At 60.1% G+C, this 10,492-nt stretch overlaps 1 protein-coding gene across 3 annotated transcripts; it reads right to left on the reverse strand.

Annotated features, from left to right (window-relative positions):
* Positions 1–483: 483 nt before the first annotated feature.
* On the reverse strand, positions 484–10,381 carry PSMC5 (proteasome 26S subunit, ATPase 5). 3 transcript variants are annotated; one of them, XM_048829646.2, is made up of 12 exons: positions 10,274–10,380; positions 9,191–9,262; positions 8,221–8,290; positions 7,539–7,636; positions 6,330–6,386; positions 5,757–5,987; positions 4,595–4,721; positions 2,893–3,083; positions 2,539–2,637; positions 2,080–2,190; positions 1,586–1,672; positions 484–610 (listed from the first exon to the last, which is right to left on the reverse strand). In XM_048829646.2, the coding sequence occupies exons 1-12, from the start codon at positions 10,310–10,312 to the stop codon at positions 557–559; spliced, it is 1,236 nt and encodes a 411-aa protein (XP_048685603.1). In that variant the 5' UTR covers positions 10,313–10,380; the 3' UTR covers positions 484–556. The 3 variants fall into 3 exon arrangements, with proteins under 3 accessions (XP_048685603.1, XP_074979733.1, XP_074979734.1); XM_075123632.1 differs by lacking the exon at positions 10,274–10,380 and adding an exon at positions 9,673–9,696; XM_075123633.1 differs by lacking the exons at positions 484–610; positions 1,586–1,672 and having other exon boundaries at positions 2,138–2,234; positions 10,274–10,381.
* Between the last annotated feature and the right edge of the window lie 111 nt (positions 10,382–10,492).

Here is a 10,492-nt window from a genome sequence, read left to right on the forward strand (position 1 = left end):
TTCCTCACCACCTGCTGAGCAGATGGGAGCCTAGTGCCCCTGCTGTGCCAAGCCTTCCCTAGGGTAACCAGAGGGGGGAGGAGACCCTGGCTGCAGACAGGAGCTCAAAGGCCTAGGGAGTAACAGGGTCAATACTTCCCTCCTTCCCCAAGGGCCCATCCCTGCTCTGTAAGCAGGCCAAAGTCCAGTCCTGCCCCTCAGGGATGGGAGGAGCCCATCTCACTGCAGAGCAGTTACTGAGCACCAGCCTGGGCTTTAGCTGTTCAAGGCAGGGCAAGAGCAGACTGCACCAAGCCAGGGCCAGTCACTGTGTCCCCTTTGCCACATGGAAACCCCCTAGTGTTTAGCCTGCTGGCTGGGCTCTAGGCTTCTTGATCTGTAACCTAAGGGGGAGAGAGGGTTCCCAGCTGCTGGCAGGCACAGAGGCTGCTTTCCCCTGGTCATATCCCTCCCTCCAACAGCCAGAGTCTGAGGGGAAGTAACTCAGCCAGCACAGAGCTTTATTAGAGAAAAGGTGAGGGGGCCAGTACCCAGCACACAGGGTTCAGGCCCCCAGTTACTTCCAGAGCTTCTTGATCGACATGTTCTTCTCGCTGTCCTTCTGCATCACCTGCAGGGGGGAGGAGAAAGGTAAGTATTAGGCCCTGCATCCAGCACTCAGACCTTGAGTGAAGTCACCTGCATGCGTCCTCAGTCACTGTCCTGAGGCAGGAACCAGGCTAGGCCCCAGGAGCCTGCCTGGCAAGGTTTCTGCCTAGTACCCCCTGCGGGCAGGGGCAGGGCACCATAGCACTGCACTGCCTAGGACACAGCCCCCTTGGCATTCACCAAAGGCAGGGCAATGACAGTAGCAGTAAAAGCCCATCCCCCAAAGTGCACAGAAGCCGGAGCACATTGCCCCAGCACAGCTGCAAAGGCCAGGCTGCCCCCCACCCTACAGCAGCAGGGTCTCTGTGCATAAGGGAGGCCCCAGGGGTTGCCCCTAAAGCCAGTTAACTCCCCTCTCAGCTGCTCTCACTTCACACTGAGCAACTCAGCCACAGGCTGATCCCTTCTTGAGCAGCCAGCAACAGAACTGGGAGCCCAGGATCTGCCAGAGGGAGCAGCTTAGGACACTGCCAGCACCTGGCCCAAAGCTGCAGAGGAAGGTGGGAGAAGCAGAGCCAGGGCAGGTGGCAGGAGGGTTTCAGCCTTTCCACGCTGATTTTACCACTTGAGTCATGCTGGTACCTGTGGAACTCATGGCCAAAGGGGCATGGGGTAAAAGTTCCTCACAGGGTTTTATTGTGGGCCCTTGTTTTGGCCACATGGGGACAAGCGCATCAGCAGCCCTCCATCTACCTTTGGGGGACCCCTCATTTCTTTGCATTCCTTAAGCCTCTTTCCCCACACCTCTCTTTCGGGGTGTCCCACTTCTCCAGCAGGGGGCTGACTGGGCTGGCAGGCTAGCCATTGCCAGCTGGACCAGGGGCACGGCCAGCAGCGCTGAAGGAACGGAAGAGCCTGCAATTGGTCCCTTAAAGTGACTGGCGCTCTGAAGCCACCTCCCCCACCCGCTGCTGGGGCAGAGCAAGGGGGATTTTACCTTGGCTACAGCCATTTCAAAATCTTCCTGTGTAACATGCACCCTCCGCTCCCTCAGGGCGTACATGCCGGCTTCCGTGCACACCCCCTGCAAGGGACCAAGAGCAAGGAAGAACAGTCACTCCCCTTTCTGCACAGTGTCCCATCCCCCGCCGCCCGGACACACCCGCCTAGCCACACACTGCAGCCATCTTCTCACACGGGGAGAGCAGTTCCCTGGTAGAGGGGCAGCGTGTGACGGAGGAGTCCTGTATGTCTCCTGCCAGTCTGCATCCCTCCAGGGGAACACAGTGAGCTCAGCACTTCCTGAGAGGGCCCCAGCCTGCCCCAGGAACATGCAAGGAGCAGGCACATGGCAGCTCAATGGAAGCCTGTCCTGGCTCAAAACACACTCCAGAGCCCCGGGCTCCAGCCAGAGCTAATCAGGGGCAGCTGCTCCCTGTCCCACATGCTGCCCCTGCACCAGTCTGTAGAGGTCCAGGCCCAGCTACTCACCTTCACCTCGGCCCCAGACGCTCCTGGCATCAGCTCCGCAATTTTACGCAGATTTATCCCCCGTGTCAGGTTCATTTTCCGAGAGTGGATCTTGAGAATGTCTAGGCGAGCCTGCGCGGAGAGCCCCAGCAAGGGGGGTAAGAGCCTAGGCGAGCCTGCGCGGAGAGCCCCAGCAAGGGGGGTGAGGGACAAGAAGGGGGTCCAGCACCTGAGCGGTCGGCCAGGGCAAGGAACTGCCAGCACAGTGAGAACACCTGTGCGTCTAGGCTGGGACTCAGACCCTTTCAGCGCCATGACACTACAGAAGCAGAGTTCAACCCTTTGTCCCTGGCCTGCAGGCGAATGCACACTGGGGATGGGGGGGATGCCCTGCTGATAAATAGCACTGGGAACACAGAGAATGCGCACCCAGGCCTGGGAGCCTGCAAGGGGCCTGCCACAGGGGAACGCCCCCATTACCTCTTCATTTGGAGGAGGGAACTCGATCTTCCTGTCGATGCGGCCTGGGCGCAGCAGAGCAGAGTCCAGGATGTCTATCCGGTTAGTGGCCATGATCACCTGTAGGGGAGGAGGCTGTCACTGTGTAAAGGAGCTGGGGTTTTATCCCGCAGTGAGGGGCAAGTGCCCCCCTCCCGCGGGGGCTCTGGGTGCCAGCCAAGCCACCTGGCTTCAGCTCCCAGCTCAGAAACGGGGCAGCTGATTCCCCTCTTACCCTGAGCATGTGGGAGGGGCGCCGGCCTAGCCCTGTGGGGGAGACTCGCAGTGGGGCCGAGAAGTGGCCAGGAGGCCAGGGTCATGCTAGGCTCTACGCACCTTAATGTTCTTAGTGGCTTCAAAGCCATCGAGCTGGTTGAGCAGCTCCAGCATGGTGCGCTGCACTTCGCTGTCCCCCCCGGAGCCGCCCTCCAAGCGTGAGGAGCCGATGGAGTCGATCTCATCCATGAAGATAATGGAGGGAGCGTGTTCCCTGGCCATCACAAAGAGCTCCCGCACCATGCGAGCGCCTGAGAGCAAAGCAGAGGGGCCCCTGAACGCCCTGCCATAGGACAGCGCACGGCCCACCACAGCTCTGCAGCCCCAGGGCTGCGCCCCGGCCCCGCGCTCACTGCAGGGATGGAGAGTTCCTTCAATGCGCTGGTCAGCGCAGCCCCAGGGGCTGGGACCATGGCGCCCCCGAGGGTAGGAGCCTGGTCACAGGCCTAGCCTGAGGAGTGCTCCTCTTCAGCACTGGGAACCCGGAGACCAGGCCCGGCCCTCCGGACTTGGTTCCTGCGGGCACGGACAAGAGGCATTCAGCGCAGGGCTTGGCTGCGGGCCATGAAAACAGGAGGGACTGATTTAAATCACTGATAGCAATCTTGGTTTGTGTTTGTCCTGTAGCTATTTCCCTGCATCCAGGTTCATGCTCATTGGCTGGTATAACCATTACACAGCGTTGCCTGGCCAACCCATACCACCTTCCCTCGGCGCTTGGTGCTGCTTTCTGCCAGCCAGGCCAACACACGAGCTCGCGGCATGTTTTGTTTTCAGATTCTTGACTGTCACACTTTATGATGTTCAAAAATGGGAAACAATTCAGTTATTTACTAGCTAATTCTTTGACTTGGGATTGGGGTCAAGCTGTATTTGGCTGGAAACTGGATTTTGATTAAATCTACAAAATCAGCATTTTAAAACTGTTTCAGTTCAATAAACCTAAATCAGATGTGCTGGAAAAAACATTCAGGTTGTCAAATGTGATTTGCATTTAAAACAGCTTGATTTATTACACAAAGGAAGCATTCACTGTAATGGGTGCACTGAGATACCTACAGCTTCCCTGCATCTTTAGGTGCCTGAACCCCTTTGGCAATCTGGCCCCACATCCTTCAAGGTTTTAGTTAGCAGAGCTCATCCTCCCACACCTGCCTGTTATTCACAGACGGGAAGGGGAAACAAGCTTCAAGCTTCCAACTCCCAGCTGCTTTCTCAATTTGGAATGAGCTAGTCCAGATGAAGGATTCTTTGCACCTGTTAGCTAATCTGAACCCCAAAAGCGTCTCTGCTCCCCCAGACACTGAAAATACCGACTCTTGGAAAGATGTAAATAACCAGCCTTCGCTCCATTGTAAGGACTGATAGTAAGATGGGGTAACATGACATTGGGACCTTTTGAAAGCTCATGGCACATTGGTTATTTAAATGTTAATAATTACACTCTTAGGCTTGAACACAGGCCAGAATAATTTCAACTTGAATTTTATAATTTCGTGTTATTTTTAAAGAGAAAAATGTATTTAATTACAGCACCTACTCCCATTTTGTAGGGTTTTTTGTAACCATCGATTTTTATCCCCCCTGGGCCCAGCTCTTCAGAACAGGAACACCGGCCCCACAGCCACAGCTGTGAGGGGGGCCACATCGCCCCCCTGCCCTGCTACCAGGCTTCGCAGAGGGACAGCTTGGGAATGGGGGGTTGAACTCATGTGTCTCCATCCTACCCCCCACCCCATCGTGTTCCCACATCCACACTTACCCTCGCCAATAAACTTCTGCACCAGCTCAGAGCCCGAGACTCGGATGAAGGTGCAGTCAGTGTGATGAGCCACGGCCCTGGCAAGCAGGGTCTTCCCGGTGCCGGGAGGTCCGTACAGCAGCACCCCCTGCAACGGCCAGTGTAGTGTCATTAGCTGAGGGTGCTCAGTGCAGGAGCTACACTGCATAGCCTGGCACAGACATGGGCATTTGGTGCCACCTAGTGGGCAATTTACCCATAAATCCCATCCACGTCCCAGCAGGAGAGGGGGCCCCAACGATCCGACCAGGGCCACACGTCCTGGGTGCAGCAGGGAGTGGAACGCAGCTGCCAGAGTCACGCCCAGTGCTGCCAGAAGGGGGAGAGCCTGGCTTTGGACAGGTGGGGACGGACCAGGCCTGCGGTGCCCTCGGGGATTCGCGCCATGGGGGGCTGCTCAAGCTCTGCCTCCTCCAGCAAGGGGCGCTGCATTCCCTAAGGATCACCCCCTCCTCCACATGGGCGAGGAGCTGCCATCCCCTGGGAAGGGCTGAGGCTAGAGGAGACTCGCACCCACTCTTGGCCCTGGCCCTGCTGCAGCTGCCAGCAGGGAGCTGTGCTGGGCTCTGGCAGGGTAAAGGGTCTTGTTACAGCTGCTTTCCACTGGGAGCATCTACGTCCTTCGAGTAGCCACCCCTCTCCCCAGCTAGCATTGCAGGGGGGTGCTGCCAGTGGGTGCACAGGGGCTGAGTGCTGGGCTTCTCCTTTGGCAGGCACTGGGATCCCACCCACTCAGTGACTGGTACGTGAGTGGTTCCCTGCTCCCTCCTCCCACACGGCCAGAGAACCAGAGCAAGTCACGGGAGAGTGGGAGCAAGAGGTGGTGAACAGCACCAGCTGCTCCGTCGTCCCCATTACTGGGAGCTGGTAATGAATCTCCATGGGGTGGCGGGAACCATCCAGGGAAGGTAGAGGGCTCCCTTCTCCGTGCCAACCTAGCCCAGAAGCCCGACAGGGCACGTGTGCAGAGCACCAGCACCCAGCAATGCAGAGCTATTTTCTGCTCAGTTCTGAGCAGCAGATCTGAGATGCCCACGGCTGGCAGAGCCCCCTCCCCGCGGCAGTGCACAGCTGGCTGAGCGCGATCTGCACATGCTGGGAGTCCTGCCCCAAGAGCACTTGCCTTGGGCTGGGCGATCCCCAGGGCCTCGAAGAGCTCCGGGTGTTTGACGGGCAGCTCGATTACTTCCTTGATCTCCTTGATCTGCTTGTCCAAGCCACCAATCATCTCGTAGGTGGAGTCCGGGACCTTCTCCACCATCATCAGGGACACCAGCGGGTCCACTTTGTTGGGCAGGATTTTGTGGAGCGTGTAGCTGTCGTTCCTCAGCGCCACGCGGCAGTTCGGGGTCACCTTTGGAGACAGACGGGTAGGAACTCACCGTGTGGCCTCCACTCACCTTCAGCACCAGCTGGCGGGAGCTGCCGCACTCGCAGTGCCCTAGCCTATGCACCCAGCTTGGGCACCTCCCCAGCAAGAGCTGGGACTTGGGGCAGCTCCTGGGGCAGGGCCCACGGAACCCCCTGGGCGGGGCAGCAGCAGCTGGTAAGAAGGGAGCATCACCCTCTGCTGCCCCCAGCAGGCTGGCGAAGACAGGCACAAGGGAAGGCAGCTGCTGCCAAGCTGCCTCCCTCTGCCCCCAGCACTGAATGCGCTGCTCCGAGGGCTGGGTTCACCAAGGGGTCTGATACTCACATCATTGATGTCAATGTTTTTATCAACATCCACCACAAACTTTCCTTCTGGGTGAACCTGGAACAGAGAGAGCAGAGACCTGTGGGGTGGGGCTGGGGAAGCACACGCAGCTCTCCCCCTGTCCTGCCCCAGTGTGCGCGCACAGGCCTCCTCCCTGCCCCAGTGCGTGTGTACACACCTCCTCCTGCCCAGCCCATGTGCAGGCTTCCCCCCCAGCAGGCGTGCACAGCCCCCCCGCCCCACTCATCCCCAACAGGCGTGCACAGCTCCCACAAACCTCCCAGTCAGCGCAGGAGAGCCAAGGCCCTGGGGCAGGTCCCACAGGGGCCAGGACTCTGTGCGTCACTCAGTAACTGGCCCCCACACAGGTGGGTCTCGCTGCACAAGCAGAGTCTAAGCAGTCAGTTCTCGGGGCTGGGGCAGTCGCCCTGAATGGGCCCCTAGTGACCCCCTGGTGGTCTCCTGGGCCCAGCCCTGCTTCATTTTGAACACCACTGAGGGCCAGGCACATCAGGGTCCACATAGTCCTGCTCTTGAGGGCAGCAAGGCACAGCCTGTCCAGGGAGCGCCCCAGGTGTTCGGGCGAGGGTGGGGGGGGAAGAGCCCAGCAAGGTCCCCAGGGGCTTGGGGAGGGGCTGCTCCGGCTCAAGCCTTTTCTAATACCCCGTCCTGCCCGCTGGGCCTCCTGCTCCTGGGAGACGGTTCCCCAGCCCAGCAGAACATGCTGGTAACCAACTTCTCCGCAGAGCCAGCCCCTTAGATTTAGCCCGTCCTTCCTAGTAACAGCTCCCCAGGACATCTTGAATGACTCTCCTTCCCCTCGGAGGGAGCGCCTGCCACCAGGTCTAGCACCCTTTCCTCTGGGGCCACTCCTCGGCGCTGGGAGGGGGACAGGTGGCTCCTTGCTGCCACATGGATTTGCAGTGTGCTGGCAGCCCTAGGGCAGTTCACCCTCCCCCTGGCCTGCTCCAGGGCAGTCCCCTGGGGCGCACGGCTGGGGCTCCTGTTCCCAGGCTCATTTGGGGAGTGAGCCCACCAGCAGCCTGGGAAGGCCAGGAGAGCTACGGTCCCCAGTCAGGGAGCAGAGCAGCGCTGCCCTGAGCTCATGAGCCTGGCCACCCACCCACGAACCCCCATGCAGTGCCATCGAGGCCCTCAGCCAGCAGCTGGCACTGCTCGGCCCTGGGAAGCAGCACCCCAGCTCCATACCTTGACAAGCACCTTCTTCTTATCCATGGCCCTCACCACCTCACCGACGTAGGAGCCCTGCTCCTGCAGCAGCTGCAGCTCCTCCCGCAGCAGGCGCACTGTAGCGCAACAAGGAGACGTCAGCCCTGCCTGGCCACCAAGGAGCAAAGAGGCCAGCAGCTGTTCACAGGGCCCCCGCTCAGGGCCCAAGCATAAAGGGCATTTCCAGGGCAGGGGTAACCAGCCACTTCCATTAACTCAGAGGGGGCAGGTGCTGCTAACTTCCCACATGCCCCACCCCTTGGGGACACAGCAGCCATGCTCCGGAGTCAGCGCCGGCCTCCTTCTCAGGCAGGAAATAACAGCTAGCACCCTGCCTTTGTATCCCCGGGAGAGCGCGCTTGGGAAACGGGCTGTCCACCTTTCCCGGTGGCGTGGAAATGAAGAGGCTGTGACCACCAGGAACACAAGAGATCACCCAGCCAGTGAGATTTGCGTCCCTCCCTGGCAGAACATGGAACAATCCAACCCTCCCTGCAGGAGGCTGCTCTCATGGTACGCTCTGGCCACCTTTCGCATCCCACCCACCAGGCCGACCCCCTGGCTGGGATGCAGAAAACTTTCTAGTTTTCAAAGCACCAATTCGGGGGGGCCGAGCGCGGAGACCGCGGACGAGGCCGGGGAAGGCCAGTGGGAGCCCTACCTTTGGCGTTCAGCTCGTTCCTCTGTGCTTGCAGGCGGCGGAGATTCTGGCTCTTTTCATTCACAATGAGCTTTGGGGAGAGAGGGAGAAGGGATAAGCCCACACGAGCCCAGGGGTCCCCCCTGCACAACCGCCCCCACCACAGCACCTCAGCTCAGAGTCGACTCGCTCCTGAACACAGGCTAACTGCCAGTCTAGCAGCTAGGAAGTGCCCATGTGTATCCGGTTGGCAATCCTCTCTAGCGTCTCCAGTGTGAACAGCTCGGGAAAGCAGCCCGGCACTGGAAGGGGAGGGGACCCAGCTGTGAGCGTCTCTTACCACGTGGTCTGCACCCAAACCCTGGCTAATGGCCTCCCCTCTCCGTCAGGAACAAGGAACGTTATGAAGGGGTTTGCTGGTCACTTTGTCCCTGCCATAGGAGTGGGGGTACCACCACCAACCTCAACACCCTGAAACCTGGGCAAGGGGCCTCTGCCTAGACAAATTGCTGCTGTGACGCCCTCTCCCCCAATCTGTTATCAGACAGGCGCCACTCTGCTCCGAGGAACAACAGTCAAAACGGCCCCTTTTAGCCCTGCAGACCTGCCTTCTGCAGAGTCAGGCCAGCTGGCTTTGGAGATGCCTGCCACTGACAGCTAGCAACACTGCTCTAGGAAGGCCCCACATCTGCCTACTAGTTCCTGGGTCCCAGCCTACACCTCCTGCTGGGAGCCTCTGAGGCCCCAGCCCTACTGACAGAGATGCTGTCACAGAACATGGACTAGAATCGCTTGGAAGAGGCTGCTGGTTCCCTCGGAGGTCCTGTGAGAAGAACTGCCCAGCAGAGATGGTAGTACCCCTGCCGCAATCCAGAATGCGCATCCTCAGCACCATCAGACTAGTACCCCTCCGGCCACCCACTTAGAAGAAACGGTGCCCCAGCCCAGACCCCACTCTCTGTGATCAGAGAGCCCCCACCATGCAGCTCACCTGCAGCTCCTCAATTTTGGACAGGTAGTACTGGCGGAGACCCGTCCCCCCTTTGCCTTCATCCATCTCCATCTGCAGAGAGAGCACACATCAGGACACGTCCATCAGCCCAGGGAAGCCCCTCGGCGCCGAAGGGGAGGTGCTGCTCATTCTCTAGAGGAGCAGAGGCTGGGTGGCGACAGGCGGACCCTTCCAATAAGGGTGCCGTCCACAGGTCTGGCAGAACAGCCCCCTGAGCTGGCTGCCAGCTATAAACCAACCCAGAGCCTCTGCCTCTGCTCTCAGAGCCACAGCCTGGCTGGAGCTTGGGACACCGCAAAGGCTTGATCTGAGGTGAAGGAGGCCCCAGGGCTCCCCAGAGACCCTCTGATCGGGTGGGGAGCATCCAAATGGCTCTCCAGGGGCAGCTTCCGGCGCAGGCAGGTTCAGCCCGTTCCACAGGCCCCTTCCAAAGGGTAGGAGGCAGCCCCAGAGTAACTAACATCTGCAGCCACCAGGCTCCAAGGAGACCCAGGTACACAAGGCTGGTGCAGGCCGGGGCTCTGGTCGCTTCCGTGGAGTTCCCCAAACTCTCAGGGGACCCGGCTGCTCCAATCACAGGCAAAGAATCCAAAGAGGACAGGAGCTGGTGGGTGGGAGAACCTGCGTGGCCAGCCTGGTGCTCCAGCCCCACCGCCCGGGAGGCATCCCTGGCAGCAGGCACGGAGATCCAGGGCAGCCCACCCAAGGGGGCTGGACCCCACTGGTGAGGGAGGAACCCTTTCTCCCTTGGTTCTGCAGGAGCATCTGCAACAAACCCTGCCCCCATCCCTCCTCTTCCTCCCCCGCCCACCACTCCGCTCCCCCTCCCCCTTCCTCCCCCTCCTTCCCCTCCCCCGCCCCCTCCTATCCCTCTTCCTCCCGCCCGCCCTTCCCCACTCCCCCCAATCACCGACCCCCTCGCCTCCTCCCGGCCCCCATCCCAGCCCCGGCCTGACTCAGCAGAACCGGGTCCCCAGCTCCACGGAGCTGGCCCCCAGGGTAGGACAAGCCCCCACGGCCCCTTCCTCCCGGCCGCTCCCTCAGCCCCCTGGGGTCTCTCACCTGCTCCGGCCCGTCCACCGCCATCTTCTCCGACGGCATCTGAGCGCCGTGATCAGGTCAGGGAACTGACGCGTACTGCGCAGGCGTAGAGAGACAGGCGGAGCTATCTGCCCACATCCAAGATGGCCGCCGCCTCGACCCTTTCCCAGTGCGCACGCGCAAGAAGAGCGTAGTCGTCATTTCCTTTCTCTGACTATGACCACTCAAAACACTCAAGTC

This window comes from Caretta caretta, chromosome 27, assembly GCF_965140235.1.
Source record: "Caretta caretta isolate rCarCar2 chromosome 27, rCarCar1.hap1, whole genome shotgun sequence".
Taxonomy (NCBI): domain Eukaryota; kingdom Metazoa; phylum Chordata; order Testudines; family Cheloniidae; genus Caretta; species Caretta caretta.